The sequence below is a fragment of the Wyeomyia smithii genome, chromosome 1, assembly GCF_029784165.1.
Source record: "Wyeomyia smithii strain HCP4-BCI-WySm-NY-G18 chromosome 1, ASM2978416v1, whole genome shotgun sequence".
NCBI classification, from domain to species: domain Eukaryota; kingdom Metazoa; phylum Arthropoda; class Insecta; order Diptera; family Culicidae; genus Wyeomyia; species Wyeomyia smithii.
In genome coordinates this window covers 74,417,586-74,438,654 of record NC_073694.1, presented here as the reverse complement: position 1 = coordinate 74,438,654, position 21,069 = coordinate 74,417,586, and the positions used below count along the sequence as shown (strand labels likewise).

General features: G+C 37.2%; 1 protein-coding gene across 2 annotated transcripts in view; it reads right to left on the bottom strand.

Annotated features, from left to right (window-relative positions):
- LOC129722133 (obg-like ATPase 1) overlaps positions 1-14,885 on the bottom strand; it is a 97,503-nt gene extending 82,618 nt beyond the window's left edge. Inside the window, exons 1-3 of one of the 2 annotated variants that reach the window (XM_055675385.1) lie at positions 14,726-14,885; positions 3,574-3,763; positions 2,479-2,535 (exon numbers count right to left, since the gene is read on the bottom strand). In XM_055675385.1, the coding sequence (XP_055531360.1) occupies positions 2,479-2,535; positions 3,574-3,758 (242 nt within the window). In that variant the 5' untranslated portion in view covers positions 3,759-3,763; positions 14,726-14,885. Of the gene's footprint in view, positions 1-2,478; positions 2,536-3,573; positions 3,765-14,725 lie in introns of both variants that reach the window. The other variant, XM_055675389.1, reaches the window with a different exon arrangement.
- Positions 14,886-21,069: the final 6,184 nt, after the last annotated feature.

Genomic DNA, 21,069 nt, shown 5'->3' with positions numbered 1-21,069 from the left:
GATCAAAATTTAAGTGGAAAAAATAATAGGTGTAAAGTAAACTATATATCGTGACGTGTGGGTAATACAAATTACTTATTGAAAAATATTGATTTACGGTTTTTCGTGAGTGAAACCAGTAAAAAATAATATTTAATAGGAATGTATGCAATATGCAGTATGCAATATCTTGCAGTATGCTAGAGTTGAAATGCATTTTTGTAAAAAAATGTGTTCCTGTTATTGTGAACAAACCAACAAGAAGAAAAACAAGCACTTGATATCGTTGAAGTACGAAAAGAATATCAAAGGTCCGAGGTGACTACCTTGTGGTATTTTAGAAGCAGCATGAATTCTTTCGGTCTGTCATCTCTAATTTTAAGAGATGTGGCAACTCGCAAGATAAGACTGAAACCGGCCCTAAGATCCATTTATTTGTGCCAGTTTAGGTTTGTTGATATTAACCATGAAAAGTTTGCGTTAATTTGACTCCTTGCTTTTAGTAATATTGCCCACTTTTTTTCAATAGTGTGTTGTTTTTTTTTTCTTTTTCATTCACTAAAGAAATATCAAAAACCAAATTCTTTTATTTTAGATGTGTTAACATCGTTACGACCATTCATCATTATTTTATGAAGGAATTTTTGCATTTCAATTATTTAAAAGTCATGCATCAATGTGACACATGATTCTCTTTTTTCATGCACATCAAAATATGATTATCTTTCTAGGGTTAAACAAATAAACATGTTTTTCACACATTTAGAACGCAACAGTGAACAATAAACTCAAGGTACCAGATTCACGAATGTAAATTGAGTGGATCAGAAATGTGAGTTTAGCGTTTAATATACCACCATTCAATAACCATACTCGAACAACAACTCGGCCAGATCGGACGTATAGCAAAAAGTGTGAGAATATTGTGCGTGACAATAGTCACATTGGCACTTATTGTGCTCTAAAAACAATAGTTGGCACCTTTGTAAGCAAAGAATCAAAATTGAAACCAGAGTTCGAAAGAACACGGCTAAACTAGTGCGTTCGTCTGTAAGCAGGACTACCACTCACTTAAAAATGCTGAAATTCGCGCTTCAACACCTGAAGATTTCACCGACAAATCTACACTCCATTTACCGGGACGCAAATGAAAACAGGTTTACTTGAAGTTCACTATTTACGCACACCCTGGTGCAAAGTTTAGGAGAGACAGAGACAACTTTTTCAATGAGGAAATAATACCCCACTTGTAAAATGATTATCCTAATGTCCTAATAGGCGATTTCAACTGCTTTATAGATTCCAACGATTCTAACTCAACTGTCAAAAATGTTTGTGTTTGAATTGAATAATTTAGCACTGTCCATAGGACTGCAAGATGTTGAAAAATCGAAAAATGAGAAAACTTCATATACTTTTTTCAAGTTCAGACTTGACAGAATATACTCTTAATACACTTGTCAACGCAGTTTTTAGCCCAAGTAATATCCATAGATACTATTCCAGCACCTTTTCTGACCACCATTCGGTGATCACGAAATACAAGTTACCTGATTCAAGCCGAACAACCGTTTTCAGGAGGGGCTACTGGAAAGTAAATCCGATTCTGATGGACACTTCAGAAGTGATCGGTTTGTACCAAGACGATTGTATTGAGATAAAATGGAACTCGTCAAACCTAAACTGATGGACATAGAAAATAAACGCTTACAAAATTACCGTCAAAAACATCAACCGAGCACTCTATTCGAGAAAGAAAAGTTAGGGTTTTACCATTGATTACATCGAACCGGTGATTCGAGAAATTTACAGCAATATTAAAGGTTGTTTCATTGACAACACATTCATTGAAATAATATTTTTATACTCAATGATAACGAATTTGATACAGTGCTTGCTCTCTCTCTCTTAACTATTTCAGTATTTATTCAAAGATAAAACTGAATTTGCATAAGTCCCAATTTTTGGGTTTCAACAATTGTACATCAGGACCACACCAGTTGGAAGAGGTTAAAAAAAATGAAAATATTAGGCACACTTTTCACTGCAGAATGCAAACAAAAGTACACTTAAGTCGCTTTTTACGCGGGGGATACGTGCCGCGTAAAAAAACGCGTAAATTCCGGAATCCGCGTAAAAAACACGTAAATTTCGGAATCCGCGTAAAAAACCAGCGTCAATTCTGCATTTCGAGTGAAGGGAAACCGAAATCCGCGCGAAAAAATACCACGTAAATTCCGAAATCCGCGTAAAAAAACCCGCGTGAAAAGCGACCTTAGTGTAAAAGAAAATTATGAGGATATAACCCATCAAATTGAAACATGCAGTGAGAATTCACTGTAATAGAAACTTGGATTTGTTTAAAACAGTTCACATTCTCAATTGTTACATTCGATCAAAAATTTGTTATGTCGGTCAAATTTTCCCAGCGGAAAATAAGCAAATTACTAAAATTCGGAGAATTTGCCTGTGGTTAATTTTTTTATAAGCAGTACTTACCTTGCCGGTTTATGATACTCGCATAGAAAATCGAAACGCGCATCAGGTACAGGAACTCTGAAAACAAAGAAAAAAAGCAAATTAAGAGTACAGCAGACTAGTTAAAAAATTAAGATCTGATGTTGCCTTGTTCAGGTTTAAAAAAAAAATACGTAATAATAAAGGGATCTTTTTCATGCCATCACGTGCGCACCGAGCTGAGAAAAGACGACCGAAATCATTAACGTCTCAAACATTGCTGTTAGCTGCCGGTGGCTTGTGAACTTGCAAACAAAAAAACCATCAGTTTCGTAAATGTACCAACTTTGGCGGTGAAGAGCTTTCGCGAATTTGGTTAAATTCTTAGCAACTGCGGAACTGAGTGCATTTTCATAGCCCGAGGCAAGAACGGACCATTGGACCGGCAGCGTTCGGACAATGACTACCGCCACTAATTTGCGTATTCCGGTAGCATGGCATAAGTATAACCGTTGGATGCGCGATGTTGTCGTTTCGGTACGAAGCCGGCAGGAACGGAGTGTGAAGTGGTGAATTTTGCATGGTACGATAGTATTATGTCGGCCATTCTGTAAAAGCATGTCGTTTCGGCTGAAACTAATACATGGCATGCGTTTACTAATTTTCTCATCCATAATTTACAAATTGATTGTAATTTATTTCATAATGCATAGATTCATACATATTCACTATCAGAGGAAAAATATAACAAAATTTCGTAAATTAGGCTCCATTCGTAAAGCTAACTAATTGCAGGATCCTGAGTGTCTAATTAATTCCGTTTTCATCAGCAATTTTGAAGGCAATCTGTCCGAAGTCTTTAATTAAAAGTCGCCATCCGCCCTTTGACTTCGCTATCAGTCTTTGTTTGGCAAATCGATCGAAACGATGCTAATTTCTTTGGCGACGTACCAACCATCAGAATGTTAAAGTTTTCACCTTTGATATGCAAATGGGACGTCCAAAAACGTTAAATTAGCTTCATCAGTCAATTTTACTCGCGCGTTTTAATTAAAAGGGCGAATGACGAGCACTGCCGGATGTGCACATGCGGGTGACAAAAAAAAACATTTATCTAGCCATTGCAAGGCAACTTACCTGTTTTCGTTCGGATCAATGGTGCAGAAGGGGAAATTTTCCGCCGGTGCCGCACTCTTTGTCAGCACGTTGAAAAAAGTCGATTTGCCGACATTTGGCACTCCGACGATGCCGATCCGTAGATTTGTACCGATGCGGCCAATCAATGGTTTTACTTCCGGTTCAAGAATCTTCTTCGGTGGCATGTTTGCTGTTGGGAGAGAGATTTTAAATTGATTCGTTTTAGCGGTAGGGCTCAAAAGTTTCGTCTTTTCAAAAAAAGTCTCCATGCAAAATTTCAGCTCGATCGGTCATCGGGAATACGTGCCTCGAACCGGTCAAAGTTTCACGAAAAATATGGATGGAAAAAAAGCAGTGATACATGAAATTAAATGATGATGATGATGGTCCTGCCTCTTACCCCTACAAAGATTTGAGGTAGACGATTTATCTATTAGATAATTAGTAATTACTTCAATTAAACCAGAAAGCAAAACAAAAAGGAATGGTTTTGTCAATACAGATATAACATCCTCCATAATATTCCAATGCTTGAACGGCAGTATTACTGAATAAAAAAAAATAAACACAAATTTCTAAGTCGTCCAACGACCAAGATTACCAAGTTCTAATTATTTTACTACTTTCAATCAATTGGACATTATTCACATTTGGAAAAGATGTTAATTAATTGAAAAAGTCCGTTGAGTTCTGTCACACAAGTAGCTCTCGAACCACTTGTATGCAGTACCTGTAATACGAAAGTGCTTTATAGTTCGTAACAATAAGGGTCTAGAAATTGTTCCGAAAGCGCGTTTTAAATCCAAGAACTCTGCAATAATAGTTTCTTTACGCTCAATATTTTCTTTCTATTTTGCTAACACCAAATTCAACGCAGTTTTACAAGAATGACCTTCTCGATAGCCTGATTGTTCCGGTATTAACAAACCGTTCATATTAAGACAATTTAAAAGTTGGCCTTTGATAACAAGTTCTATTTTTTTTTCAATGTGTGCAACATGTTGGTGGGACGAAGCTCTTCGGCTTTACTTGTACTAGCAATCTTTTGTATAGAAACTACTAAAGATTCCTTTCAAACCTGTGGCACGTGCCCAGTTAGTAACGATTCATTGATTAGGCCAAGGAGGTCGTGTCCGATGACATGAAAACAATCTTGAATCACTTTTGCATTATCGTTATCGATTCCAACCGTTTTTGCATGGAAAAACGAATGTTTTTCAGTTCTACGTATAAAAAGGGCGAAAAACGATCATAGTACAGTTAACATTGATTGGCTGTTTTATTCCATCAGGTTCATCCACTAAGTCAATAGATCGGTTGATATCTGAAACACTATCGATAAAATAAGTATTGAACTTAGCAGCGGTTGCTCGTTCTGATCGTTCTTCTGTGCCATTAAAGATTCTGGACCGCGATTTGCAATCGCCTGGTTTTAACAGAGTTTGAGGATATATATTACGCGCCACCGTATAATTACGCAAGTAATCATTTCTATTTATTCTACAACATTTTTAAGACGTAAAAGATCCAAAAGTACCACTTGTTCTTCACAACAACAAACTTGACGTTATTGAGAACATCGGTGTTATGATCAAGGCACCCCGATAATGGAAAATTCACGTTTCCCGCGACAAGATCCGAAACCTTTCGTTTCGAGTAATTTTTCCAACACTTTAGTTTAACTAAATTATCATCACTGTTCATACTCTAATTTACATTAATAACAAGAGTCTCATGATCGGTTATTTTCAATTCGGAAGTTACTACAGCGCAAACAGAATCAAAGTTTGTATAAACATGATCAATTAAAGTTTTACTGTGTCTAGAACTTGTTTTAAATTGCAAAACTCTATTAATCTCTTCCAATGGTTCGAATTAAAGCTCACGCCAGTTTTTGTTAAAGTCAACAGCAATCACGTTAAATTTGCGGCTATCCACAAATAACTCAAACTAGTTTGTTGGAGAATGTGACAAAAAGGCAGCAATATTGTATCCCGGAACAGAATATTGATCAAATGCATCGATATCTTCTATGTGTGTCTGACAAAAAAAATTAAAAATGGATGATTCAACTCTACAATCCGACATAAATCTGCTTTGTTTGTAGAGATACCAGCAATATTCAAATATATAATATCTAAGCTACACACATTCCTGGAACCTGATTGCTATTTATTGAAATGCAGGCTGCCTTTTTTATCATACAATTTTTTATAAACTAGGCACTCTGAACTAGATGCCGCATGGTTAATGTTAAGATTCATTTTACCATCATACAAAACTCATATTGAGAGAAATTTCAATAATGAGCTTGATTTGCAAAGCGAAGTGAATATTGATTCCGCTTTGGAAGCACTGAAATGTGCAGTTGTTGATGCCAGGAATTATTCTGTTCCAAAGGCTCAAGTGAAATTTGATTCACCAATAATTGACGAAAATCTTCAACTTCTAATTCGTTTGAAAAATGTCCGCAGACGTCAATATCAACGTTCTCGTGACCCTGTTTTTAAAACTATTTATAAAGATTTACAGAGAGAGATTAAACATAGATTTACTCTTCTGAGAAATCAAAATTTTGAGACTAAAGTTGAAAAATTGAAACCATATTCAAAACCTTTTTGGAAGCTGTCAAAGATTCTTAAGAAACCTTCAAAGCCTATTCCAGTTTTAAAAGATGGTGAACGTTTTCTTGTATCCAATGAACAAAAGGCTCAAAGACTTGCTCAGCAGTTTGAGAGTGTTCATAACTCAAATTTGAATTTTGTGAGTCCAATTGAAAAAGAAGTCACACGTCAATTTGATTTAATTTCTTCCCAGAATTTTTTACCTGCAGAAATAATTGAAACTAACTTGAATGAGATTAAATCAATTATTGAAAATTTCAAAAATATGAAAGCACCTGGTGACGATGGAATCTTTAATATACTAATCAAACATCTCCCTGAGAGCACAATGGAATTTTTAGTGAAAATTTTCAATTGCTGCTTCAAAATTGCATATTTTCCCAAATTATGGAAAAATGCAAAAATTACTCCAATTTTAAAGCCGGATAAGAATCCAGCTGAAGTTTCAAGTTACCGACCAATCAGTTTGCTTTCTTCAATAAGTAAACTGTTTGAGAAAATTATTCCTAACCGAATGATGTCACACATCAACGAAAATTCAATTTTTGCAAATGAACAGTTTGGATTTCGCCATGGGCATTCCACAACTCATCAATTGCTCAGAGTTACTAATATGATACGAGCTAACAAATCTGAAGGTTATTCCACTGGAGCTGCTCTTTTAGGCATAGAAAAAGCATTCGACAGTGTTTGGCATAAAGGTTTGATTGCGAAATTGCAAACTTTTGATTTTCCAATTTTCCTAATCAAAATTTTAAAAAATTATCTTACTGATCGAACTCTGCAGGTTGTCTATCAGAATTCAAAATCTGGTAGATTTTCTGTCAGAGCAGGTGTACCTCAAGGTTCAGTCTTGGGTCCAGTCCTGTACAACATATTCACTTCAGATCTTCCTGATTTGCCTCCAGGATGCACAAAGTCATTGTTCTGCGATGACACAAGCATTTCCGCAAAAGGAAAAAGTCTTCGTGTCATATGCAGTCGATTGCAGAAAAGTTTAGATATTTTTTCATCCTACTTGCAAAAGTGGAAAATCTCTCCCAATGCTTCTAAAACTCAAATGATAATTTTTCCGCATAAGCCTAGGGCTTCTTTCCTTAAACCAAACAATAATCACGTTGTCAAGATGAATGGGGTTATTTTAAGTTGGTCTGACAAGGTTAAGTACTTGGGACCAGCGAAGGAAAAAAATCACCTCTAGCGATTAATGAATAGACATAAAACAAGCCTAAGATGCGTTGAAATCGTCGTCAGTATGCGAAAAACAAAGTATCGGTGCTGGTGCACTCTCTTTGCTTTCCTCTTTACGATGTATTCCTATTCATTAGTGTACACCACAACACGTGGTTCTCAATGTGCACAACTCGGTATATGAAGTTATTCGTCTCTGTTACACAGAGGGATCAGAACTTGTTATATCCTTATTCATTTGACTCATGAATATGATTTTTTGTCAGAAAAAGAAAGAAAATGACAGTGTATGCCCTCCTACTCTCGCTTAAACTCAACCGCTGCCGAAGTAGTCCCTTCCCCACACATTCCCTCTCACGGCACCCAACCACTGCTGCTGTTCAGGCGACATGATATTCTCCTGTTGCTATCCTTTCTTCCCCTAACTACCGGCCTATGGAGAGACAAACGCAACGATCGAATCGCTTCTCAGAGCTGATGTAGTCTAGTCATGTGTTTGTTTTCTCCCAGAAACCTATGCACCATATCATCATTTCATTATGGGTTGAGAGGATTCAAGTTTAGTCCCGGCCTGTACACTTCGTGAAGTGCACAAGTGATGAATGAACGACGATTGAATCATATTCGTTTCGTTTCCATCACTGCTTGGGACTAGCTTATGATAAAAAACTTATTTTCAAAGAGCACATTGAGAGTATACAAGCCAAGTGCATCAAATATACGAGATGTTTATATCCTCTCATTAACAGGAATTCTAAACTTTGTTTAAAGTACAAACTTTTGATTTACAAACAAATTTTTAGACCAGCAATGCTTTATGCTGTACCGATCTGGTCAAGTTGCTGTTCAACAAGGAAGAAAACGCTCCAAAGGATTCAGAATACAATCCTGAAATGATTTTGAAGCGTTCTCCTTGGTTTGGTACACTCGAATTACATAGACTTACTGGTGTTGAACCATTAGAAGCTATGTCAAATAAAATTATTAACAATTTTCGACAAAAATCGTTGCAATCCTCAATTGCTACGATAAGCTCTCTTTATAGCCAATAAGTTAGCAATTAAGTTAGTTGTAAGTTTACTTTCCCTTTTCTGACAAGTAGGTTTAAATCCCTACGAATGATAAGTCCTAATTGCGAAAGCAAACAAATCCTAACAATTAAAATTACAAATTTCTAACAGTGTTGAGAAGTCACCATTTGTGATTTGACACACATACTCATTATTTACTAATATTTATCATAAATACTTAAGCTACTAACAAATCCCCTCCTTAAAAAAAAAATTTACCATCTTTATTGTATTTAGAACAATTAACGCATTTCGATACAGTGAACGTGCATTCCGCTGTTCTATGATGCTCACTACACAAAGAGCACGTTTCATGGTTTTTGCAATCTGTATTCTTGTGGCCGAATTCTCCACATTTGAAGCATCTAAGGACATTTATTACTGGAACTATAGGGCACCGATCCCACCCAACACTTATTTTTTTCGCGGATAATAAACAATCATATTTTTTTTCCTGTGTGGACTCATCACTACGACCAGAGATTAGATCTATTGTGATATTGCCCAGGTGTTTTCTATACTCCGCACTTCATATTACTGGCAGTATCACTATTGAAGTAAGGGATACGCTTATCATTCCGTGCTTGTGTGTAAGTTTTACCTTTCGTTTCAAGCTTACTACTCTACTATACCGAGCCTCTGTCAGATTAAAGGAAGGGTACTTGGTGGGTAGCCTGAAAATAAACCCATGCTAAAGTCCTTTGGCAATACCACAAAAGATCAAAACAATGGTCGCAGTGGTCCAAATCTTACATAAAAAAAAAGTCCTTTGGCAACCAAATGGCCTGATTCTACTAAGATTCGAACCCACGACCACCCGCTTACCAAGGCGGACTCTGTAACCTTGCGGCTTTTTATCGACTTCAATCACAACGTTGTACTTGTTATACGTGAAACGTCTTTATTTTGAATTTTCGAAAAGTCGATGAAGTCATCTAAGGAATATTGATCGTTCATGCCCAACAACTTTGGCACCGGAGGTGTGGGAACAACAGCTGTATAGCTTTCACCCAGATTACCTTCAATGCCATTTTTCACAACCTCCACATTTTCTTTTGTTGCACACTCAACAATAACAGAGCCGTCTTTCCCGGTTTTAAAGTTACTAATCTTGTGTGTTTTCGGATTTAATTCTGATTTTAAAGACTTCCGCGTAGCTGCGCTACTTTGGGTGGATTCTTTTGGTTTTATCACGATGACCAGATAAACTTTACGTTTCTTACTACCGCTCAAAACGTTTGCATAGGTCATTGGTTCATCGCTAAAACTTTGTTTTTCATCTTCATTTGATTTTTTTTAACCTTTTTAGCGGAATTTCAGCTGAAATCAGCCGGTTCAGTTATCACACTATTCATCGCAACTGAATCCCTATCACGTTTATTTTCAAACAATGATCGAGTCATATTATTCATTTTCTCATGCATTAATTTTTCATAGTCCGCAACTCTTTCCTTTAGAGTACCATTTACATTTAATCTCATTTCTTCCACCCCGATCTTGAACACGTTGTCTTTTTGGATTTTTTCTAATTGCCCTTTTTTATCATTGTTTTGTCTGTTCAGGATCATTTTTATTACTTCCTTGTCTTTTCTTGTTCATTTATGACACAAGGTATGTTTTTGATAATAAAATTTACAAATAAAATGTGAGGGGGTGGGGGGGATTGTTAAAAGCTACGTATTTATCTAGAGGAGGGTCCTGACTTTGTGACGAAATGCTAGATGGGGGAGGGGGGGTTCAAAAAAACCTAAAAAAACCTACGTCATTTATTGATGTTCCCTAAGAGGCAGAAGTTTTGTTCATCTCGTCTTTTATTAGCTTGATCTCCAAAACCGATACATTCTGCGCCTCACAACACAGAACCGATAGACAATTATCACACTTGAACAGTAGATTGTCATTCGCATTAATCAACTTCATAGCCGCATTACCGATGCCCCAAGTATAGATGACAGTTCTAAAAGGTATGCTATTCACGTCGATGCATTAGTATTAGTGATCGTTATGAACTTTTTCCAACTTTGTATGAAATTTGAAATGATTTTGCATTTTAAACTAAACTTATGAAACATCCTTTCCTGAAAAGTTATAGAAATGATGTTGAAACATGTTTTATTTGTGGGGAATACATAAACATGCTGCGGTTTAGGTAAAATATGCTGTTTTTCATCAATTTGCTGGTAACCTTTTTGCACTTTTCGTTTTTTTATTGTAGTCCAATAGCGCTTCTAAATAGAGTCGCTTATGTTTCATACAGTAACAAAAGTCATGAGCTATGACAATGACTAAGATTATACTCCAACTATTAGAAATGCAGCATTTTTATATATTTTATTTCGACTAATTGTCGCAACTTTTCACACTAAATCTAAATTAATATCAATTTCTAGTGTGTTTCAACTGGAGATTCACTCTCCAACTAAACAAATCAGATATAAAACAACATAAAACGAGAAATTTCCAAAAATGTTTTGAATTCCATACAAAACGCGAAATTTTTCATAACGAGGTTTGTTTGTGTGCGTGGATAGACAAAAATGTAGCATACCTTGTAGAACTGTCATCATACTTGGACTGATGCCTATACAGCGAGAGTGAAATCTCTTAGCGAATTTCTTTATTCCACCAGCTCACCTCGTTTTGACCTGGAAGCGCAGAAACTGCTGTCAAAACCCTTCTTTATTCGCTCGATTTTGACCCAGTTTTGACCTGCCGTGCTGCCCGAACCGCACTGTAAAATTTGTCAGCTTCAACCCACCACCGCACGTGCTAAGTTCGTAAACAATTATCTGGCATCTCTTTCTTACTTGCGTCTTATATGGCGATGACGTTTTATTATTCCTCGGTAGTTTTGCCCGCACACAGTGGAATAAAGAAATTCGCTATCTGTTTGCAGTTACAACAGTAAACAACATCGTTGATCACAACCGTTTGACTACACTTTGCACATCCCATTTTACCCACAGCTGTACGGTATAGATGGTCGGGTTCGGGTTTTCAAACCCGAAACCCAAACCCGACCCGTACCCGACGGGTTCGGGTCGGGTTCGGGTTTGAAAATTTTTAAAAGTGTCGGGTACGGGTCGGGTTCGGGTTTTGTGAAAAAAATATTTTCGGGTTCGGGTCGGCTTCGGGTTTGAAAATGTCGGGTTCAGGTCGGGTTTGGGTATTAAAACCCGAAACCCGATTATAAAATCTATGAAATCTCGGGTTCGGGTTTCACAATTTCGGGTTCGGGTCGGGTTCGGGTTTCAATGAAAAAAAATTTTCGGGTTCGGGTCGGGTTTGAACGAATAAATAAGTTTCGGGTTCGGATCGGGTTCGGGTTTTGACCGAAAAAAAAAATCGGGCCCGGGTCGGGTACGGGTTTGAAAAACATCAAACCCGACCATCTCTACTGTACGGCGCACTACCGGCAAAGACACTTGAGAAAGAAAAAATAACAGGAGGGTTGTGTGCAAAGCCACGACCGCAAGGTTGAAGTAGAATACTTTAACAAGAAAGATAACCCGGCTGCTTGCGTGTCAGTCATTTTTTCTAGTAAATAAACGTTGACTAATCAGATCAATCGAATTTTGCGCTTCAACAAGGATTGACCATTTTCAATAATATAGTAGGTAGCTTGTCATGGTTTGGGTTTGACAATTTTCAAATTTTGAGATGAAATTTTTTCGCATGTCGTGCTCATGACTGAAGGAAAAGACAATTCAGTACGTTCTGAGACACGGAAACAAAGTAAAATTTATGTGTTTTACAAATTTAAAAATGTAAATTAACTCAAGAGAAAACATTAACGCTTTATTCACCAGGTTTTTATTCCATCCTGGAAAGGACAATTTGTTGTTCAATTTAATATCGGATTCTTATCCGATTACATCTTTGCGTTATCACTGACAGTGCGAACAAAGTATTCGTTGTGATAAAGTAAACAGTGAAATGATGAAATAACACTCAAAACTAGACGGCTCACGTGTTGTCAAAATGAGTCAACTTTTCATTGAAAGCATTTACTAGTGCCCACTTTCGCACAGAGACTGCATTTCACTAAAGCGCCTCACTGTATCAGCCGCTATCGATGCTAAGATCCGCGCAACTAGTGCGCTATCCATAACCATGCCACAGTTGTGGCCGCTATACGCTGCCATAGGTATCCACTGTCCCTGCATCAGCTGGCCCAGCTGCTATCGTTGCTGGAATCCGCTGCAAATAGTGCGCTATCCATTGCTACGCCACAGCTGTGGCCACTTTCCGCCATCGCTGGTATCCACTGCACTGCTAGTGCTGCTGCTAAGGGAAGACGACTGCTGTTGTCGCTGTCTAGAACTATTATGAGCGGCTTCGACTAAAACAAGCTCTTATTTAGGCCAAATAGCATGTTTTAAATTGCAAGGTATATGATTCTGTCGACCGTGCTTGGGAAGCAATCATATAACGACCAATCAGAGGTCGAATTTTTCGTTTTGACAAGGCTTGACTGTTTTCAATAGTACAATAGTGTGAATAATAAAATTACAATTATCTTCTTTTGGGAAGAATCTTAGAAGATTTTCCAATCTATTGCTGCAAGAACGAAATAAAGCTATCCAATACTGGCCGATTTATTAGCATTGTACATATTTTTCACTTTTTTCGGTTTTAGATTTTCATTTCACATCCCTATGTAGCCGAACTTTCTGAGAGAAGTATTCTACTTCAAAATAATGCCAATGTCGATATCAAAGTTTATTTTATTAATGCCATATGTGTTAGAAATGCATGAAACGTCGAGATTTGGTGTTAAATCGAACAAAATTTTTTTCTAAAAAATCAACTTTCTGGGTCTTAGAAAATTTTCGAGCTTAGGGCAAATGGCATATATATGAAAAAATCAACTTTCGAATTTCGTTTAACGGTAAGGCTCAAAAGTTTCGGCTTCTCGAATAGAGTCCCCATGCCAAATTTCAGCTCGATCGGATTTTGTTAGGCCAGCATCGTATCTCAAGCCCAGCTGAGAGGTGCACATTGACAAAAAACTCGAACAAAGTATATGCAATTCAAGGTACGATACATTTCATGATGCAAACTTAAACCAGCGAAGAAAGCATATGCTTTTTTTTGTGAAACCATTTTTTTTGAAACTATAAACAATTTGTAAAAGTTACAGCTAACACCATCTTTATTTTTGTGAATGTTTTAGTACATTTCCACGCCAAGTAATTGATTTAAATTAATTATAACGCACAGTAGCGATGATCCGGAAATCCTGTTTTCTTCATGACATTAATTTGATTACTTTTTGAACCTGCTTTGATTATAGATAAAATACAAATATGTGAAATTTGACGAGCAGGACCAGTGAATTATTTTTTGTTAGCTTGAATCATGAGCAATTAATGGTGAATGCATTCATGCACACGACGAAATCCGAACAGGGCTTTTCCAAAAATTAAATTTCCATCGATGTGTAAAATCATCTTCCTAAGAATTATTCTCTTAAACATTTATCTTTTGTAAGTAAGCTGGTTTTAATAATTTCAAGGGGCAACATTCATTTAAAAGACCAGATATTTGAAAAACTCCTCAGCCTACAGTCAATTTTATCAAGTTTATCAGTTTTGAAAAATGTTTCATATCTATGTCAAAAAAGTCTGTCGAAATATAATTTGAGCCTAGAATCTATTATTTTCGTGAAAAAGAGATATGTAGAAAATTTGTACTTATAATTGAACAAATGAAAACAAGTGTATAAATTAAAACCATTCATTAGATTGATGTTTTTTTGAAGAAGTAGAGTGGACATGAAAAGTAAAATATGCAATGTTTTAGGTCAGATAATTGATATAGTTTTTGAGTATCATATCAATTTGAAAGCTTTGTTAAGCTCAAATAATCCAATTTATCTTAAACATAGAAGCGTTGAATAAATTCAATTAGAAATTAAAATAGTCCTATCTACTTTGTATACATTCGCTCATTCAATTGTACAAGTCTTTCCGAAGACATTTGTTAGAATAATTTTATTTAAAAGAAATGAGAATATTCCATAGATAAATGTTAAAGGCTCATTTTCATGATATTCGCATTGTAAAATCCTCAATAGCCTACAATTAAATTACTAAAGGTTAGAAAACGTTCAACACACATTTCCAGCACATTAACCAAACAAATCAAAACAATGCTCGGTCCAGCTCAGACCCTTCTGGTTGCATGCTAAATAACTCATTTTTGCCTTCCTTTTCGCGTGTTGTTCAAACCTGGTTAAACCTGCAAATCCGTGATGACACTCACCTTCGAAACGACTTGTTTTTCACCTTTAAAAGTTAACCAGAAGACAAAACTTTGACTAACAGCAACCGGTATATTTTTTCGCACGATTTTCAACTAGCCGCAAAGAAAAGGAAACAAACGTGGACGGTCTATTTTTGATCGACGAGAGATAGTTTTGACATTTTGTTTAGAGGTGTTCATTTGTCGTCACCGCCTGGCCGTTGAACATTGCCCGACATATGAAAGGTGCGGAGCAACTTATGTCGTATTCGTTAACACGGTGAGGTTACGCCGTTTGGTGGCTGAATAAACAAAGTTGCAATATGTTCAGCTCTTATTTGTTATGCTTTTTTACAGAACATTGTGTATGTTGTACAAAAATGGCATTCAGAGAATGTTCATCATATGGAGTTTTGAGAAAGAGACCTCTATAAGGTGACATGTGACAACACAATATATATTGTTTCAATTCAACAAATAAAATTCATTTGCGATCAAAAAATTCTACATTTTGTTTTTATCAAGCAATGTATGTGAAAAGTTCCGGTTTTCGAAACAACAAAAGATAATAAACCATCTTTGAGCGTACAGCATAACCGTACCTTTTATATGTTTCACCTCGGTAGTTGTTGAAGCATCTGTTAAATGAACGCTGTTATGTGTTCACTGGTTTCACTGCTGTGTGCTTGGGTGGCTGCGTGCTTTGTGTGCTTTTGAAAACGTCTTCTAGCAGGGGGTAAGTAAATGATATGATTACGAGCCTTAGAGTTGCTGCTAAATTTTCGCGTTGACGGTGTTGCTGATATTTGTTTGGTTTTTGCGTGCGAAAAAGAAGGAATTTTTGCTTTTGTCATCACGCACATTTTGACAATTACATATGAGAGTTAACATAAGTGCGAACAGCCTTCAAAATCTTTTTCAACGCGAATAAACTGAATAATCGCGAATATAATCATGCGGGCCATGTGAATAGTGAACCTGTATGTTAGAGCTGTATAATTTTGCATTGTCATTAATCGTTATGGTGTGACAATTTCCTTAACGGTGAGTGCCTTGTCATTTCTCTAATGTATAGGTTCGCTAATTCTTAGTCAGCCTAAAGGATAGAGAGAAGACGTAGAACTCACCGTTATGGTAACTGTCACACCAAAACGGCGGGTTCCCCCGCCAAAATAAGCTTCGCGATGTTATTTTGCGTACTTTGCACATGATGCTTAGCAAACTTAATGAGTTGCAGGGAATAACTAATGCCTCTTGAAATACATAAACCACAAAAAATAAATTGAAAATTAACACAATATAAACATCAGAGTTAATTTTTTTAATTTTTTCAAAAAAACATGAAGTTATGACGCAGCTTCTGATAGAAAGGTCAGGATGGATAATAAACGCAAATTTTTATGAAAGGTTAAATTAAAAAAAAATTATTGCCTCAATTTTCAAAACATGTGTGCTCTCATGATTCTAAACCATTTGGGTCACTTCAAATCGAAGAGCTCATGATAATTAACTTCGTGAATGCACCCGTTTTGAGGTTATTTTGAATTTAAGTTAGGAAAATTACAAAATAAACTATAAGTTATTCATCAAATAAAAAAAATTGCCTCTCAATTGAATTTTTTGTTGAATTTTGACGTTATTTATGTTATTGGAAAAGAGAATTGAAAGTAATTTTGTTACTTATATGTTAAGTTTTAAAGTTTTTTTAAATTTCAACACCTCCGAGAAGAATCAAATTACAATGATGCTGTAGATTTTAATAGTAAATTTAAATTATAAAGTTCTTGACAACTAACCGCATGCATCCGTTTTTAAAATATATTTCAATATTACCTTGGAAAATTAGGGATTTTTATGAAAATATGCTTTTTTTGTGAGTTATTCGTGATTCTCCAGTAACATACAGCTTTTTTTTGTATGTATATGATCGATTGTCCATGAAGGGGAAGAGGGGGGAGGGAGCGATTTGAATCGTCACTGATTTGTCCTCATGAAATGTAGATGATGAAGGAATAATTAAGTTAGAATTGCTTTTTTTTTAATTTTCGTTAAACAAAGCAGAGCTTTAATCAACGGGTCGTGAGTTAGGGTCCTGGGTGGAGTCGCCTCCCCGGGCGTCGGTGATTGGCACAATAACAGTGGCGGAACAAGACGGTAAATGAGCGAGAATAAAAAAAAGCAGAGCTTAGTGAAAACGCCACATGGTCAATTCGAGCAAAAGAGGTGAAAGATTAAGAGGGAAAGTATTAACTTTTGTTGCGCGTGACTTTTCGCTGCGACTTTAAATATCCTCAGGGGCCGTTCCTAAACCACGTGGTCATACAGTGGGGGGGGGGGGGGGGGGCTTAGCCAAAACACCACGAAAGACCACGCACGGGGGCTGGGGGGTTGACGAAATGAGCACACCGAGCCTCGTTTCTTCTGCCAAAAAAGTTAATTACAATTTCCTACAGAAGACAAATTTAAATTCTTGTGACTAATTTTGTCAAGGGGAAGTTATCGAGGTATGAACCATCACCGAATTTCTTTCATCTCACTTTTTTGACAGTTAGTGCCTTAGTGGTAACTTTGTTTACGTTTTGGACTCAGTGCTTTTTTCTGGTGGAGCAATCGTGTGCTTAATGGAAATCCTGCACATTTTATAAGTGTACTAGTACCTCACCAATAGACGCATAGAACTCATACATGCCTGAGAAAGCGATGATGAGAGTGTTCTTATAGTTGACAGCGTATACTATCCAGCTTTTTACGCGCCATAATGGCGGACGCTATAATGCGAAGTTCGTTATAAATTAACCACCCTTTTGACAACTCTGCTTACGTCAGTTTGAAGTCTTCATACAATTTATCAAAAGAAAAATATTTCTGGCAACATTTGTGTTGCCAATTTTTCAGAAATCGCAAATCTGACGTAAGCGGTGCGTAAAAAGCTGGATAGTTTGACAAAGATCTGCGTACTGAAAATACTTTTTTTTCACTGTTATTAGGCATACACTAAATGTGGGAAATATTAGTAAATTGTAAACTTGTTTTGCTTCCTAAGATAAAATTACCATTTTCCTAGTATAAATAATTCACTAACCTATTGTGAAAATTATCCAAGTTATACAATATTATAATTGATTTTCCATGCATTAGTTCTGGCAAATGGTTTCCACTGCAACAAAAACTTTTCTTTTCCTGAATAAAAGTTCCATGTGCAATGAGGGAAAATTAAATGCCAAAGAAAACACGCGGAACAAAATATCCATAAATTAGTTAATCTTTTTGACAACGGTAATGATCGTGAATAATTACTCCCAAAACGTGCATTCACGCGGATGGACTCTGCTCGGCTCGTGTTTGGCAATGAATTTCCTAACGATTCCTTTTTTCGTCATCCCGCAACTTACGTGTATGCTCTGCTCATGCAGTTGCGATGGGCAGGCCCGACTGCCCCTCCCCAATAGCAGAGAGACAGAGAGAGGCGGTTGTTTTTTTCTGCTACCATTCAGTATAGAACCGAGGTCTATTATTGAATTGGCACCCTCTCGTGGAAAGGACAGCAAAAGCGTGCACCGTTAGAGCATTTCTGTAGCAAAATGTTAATGCATCTGTCACTTAATTATATGGTTTCACGGGTTTAGTCTGCCGGCTTGTTTTTCCGGTCGGACCTTTTTGATCTACCGTTTGCTGGACTCGGCGGCAAACCGATCGGCAATGGTAAATACATCTGCGAGTGGTGACAAATGGTGAAATTTTTAATGATTTGCCACTATACGTTGGCGTTAACGGAACGTTTCACCGTGTCGAGCCAGAAATAACAGCAAAGGATTTAAATGTTTAATTTATATCGCCTCAGGTAAGCAGAGGTACATAAGTAAGACAAATTTTCTTTCTGTAGGTTAAATAAGTAGACGACGGCTCAAGGTACGGCTCCTGTTTGAATCGGAGTTTAGTTGCACGTATTATGTTTAAAACTTGATAACACAGTTGTGTATCTGTGAAATAGAGTCGTAGATCCTTCAAACATACGTAGCATCTTCTTGGCAAAGAAAAAATACAGGGAACAGCATTCAGGTGATATAAGGTACACAAGAAAAATATACTTACTTACTTTGACTTTTATGGCGACAAATCGATAAGATCCTATGCCGAATCCAGAATACATCTACACAAAACTCGGTCTTGGGTTGCTCCTCTCCAGCCTTCCCTTACACCCGCTGCTCTGACATCCTCGTCGACAGCATACATCCAGCGCGTGCGAAGACCCCAAGCGCTCGTCGATCGTCCTCCTTCCACGTCCACGAATCATACCGTAGAGCGCCACCAGGAGGATGTACATGTACTCCGGTTGGCAGTGTTTATGGTGAGACCAATTCGTAATTTCCTATTAGAGAGCCGTAAAGGCCTCCTCAACTGCTCAACGGTTAACACCAATTTTATCAATGTTGTCCACGAAGCCTAGAAGCATGTGGGACTTTGTGATGATGATGCCGCTCCCCTGCACGCCTACCCTTCATATTTCACATTCTAAAGCTATATCGAACAGTAAGTTCGAAAGCCCGTCACCTTGCTTCAGACCATCTAACGTCACAAACGCGTCCGAAAATTTGCCCGCTGTCCTGACGCATGATGTGAAACCATCAAGAGTCACACGTAACAGTTTAATTAGTTAATTAGTTAATTAGTTTGGTTGGAAAACCATGTTCAAGCATTATTTGACACAGCTCGTTGCGTTTCACTGTATCGTACGCCGCCTTAAAGTCAATAAACAGTGATGTGACTGCAAGTTGTGTTCTCGAAACTTGTCGAGGATCTGTCGCAAGGTAAACATCTGGTCGGTTGTCCCATTCTACGGTTAATATCGCGCCATAATTACAATTCCCTGAAAAGACACTAAAATTTTTTAAAATTTTTTAAAATATTTTAATATTTTTTTTAAATAAACTGGTCTAAATAACGTATAACTGAACTAGTTATACGTTATTAGGACCAGTTTATTAAAAAGGGAGACTTGTCTTTGGTAGGAGGAAAGTCAACAGGGGTACTGTAGTATTCAGCTTGAAGTGAGGGTTTTAGGGATGTTGAAGTCCTTTGACAACCAATTGGCCTGATTCTACAAGGACTCGAACCCACCACGACCACTTGCTCGTCTGAGCGGATTCTGCAACCTTGCAGCTACGGAGTTACCCTATTCAGGTCAAATAGTTTCCCATCAGAAAAAATGAACTGGTGACCAGCGTATCGTAAACGTATAATTTTCGCTCTATCAAGCCACTTTTTCAAAGGGGACTCGGAAACACCGTGATTTTCACGTTTCTTGTAAGTCTTACATCCAAGCAGTAGCGTAGCTAGGGGGGTGCGGTTGGTGCGGTACGCACCAGGCCCACCACTAAAAGGGGCCCCAAAATCTTGCGAACACCGAACCGGTCAACATACCCATCTGAACTCAACCTCATGTAGTTGTGCTCGTCACTCTGCTCTTGTGATCCACACGGACAGAGTAAACGTAATACCGATTTTCAATTTTACCATGATTCGTGATTCAACTGACGTCGAAGTTGAATGTTTCTCGATCGCAGAAAACATTCGATGCAACGTGGGAACACGCAATGAAGGAGCGATTTTTTGCGAAAATAGTTGGCTTCGGTTTTCCCGAATTAAGAATCTCGACAGTGGAAAGACCGCACATATATTCATGGAAAGACCGCATTTTTTCATTGAGATTTCAGATGTTCTAGAACAACTGATATTGGCGAGAACATCAACACTAAATCAGATGCAGGAGTCTTTTGTTAGTCATACGGTCTTACACGTTCATTGTGTTTCTTGGTTTTTGGGCTCCAATTCTAGTTGAAATCAACGATACTCAGAAATACTTGCTGAAAAAGGGTCTGAATATACAGGCATTACATAAATTTTTGACCGATAAGCGAGAAGATATGTTGGAATGTGGTCTAAAGTATGCAGAAGAAAAGTGTATTAAACTAGAAATTAACGCAGAACCCCAATAACGTATTCGTCGGAGGAAGAGAATGCCAGGTAAAGGAGCTACAGACGCTTTACTAAGCTATTAGAAAGAATTAAGACGAGAAATGGTATAATCAGTTGACAGAACTATCCAGGAAATTGCCACAAGATCTCAACAGATTAATGAACTCGCAAAGGAATACACTTTTTCAACACCCGACATTCTTTTGGATCCTGTTGAGGAGCTGGATCTTGAGAAGAATCCAGGAGAAATCGATAGAGACGAATTCATTTTTGAACGAAAACGGCTCCAAGACTATGTTTCGGTTTCAGAAGAATTCAAAAATATTCATGTAGGTGGAGCAATAGAGCTATTGTGGACAGATCCAACAGATATTTCCTACCTTTTTCGT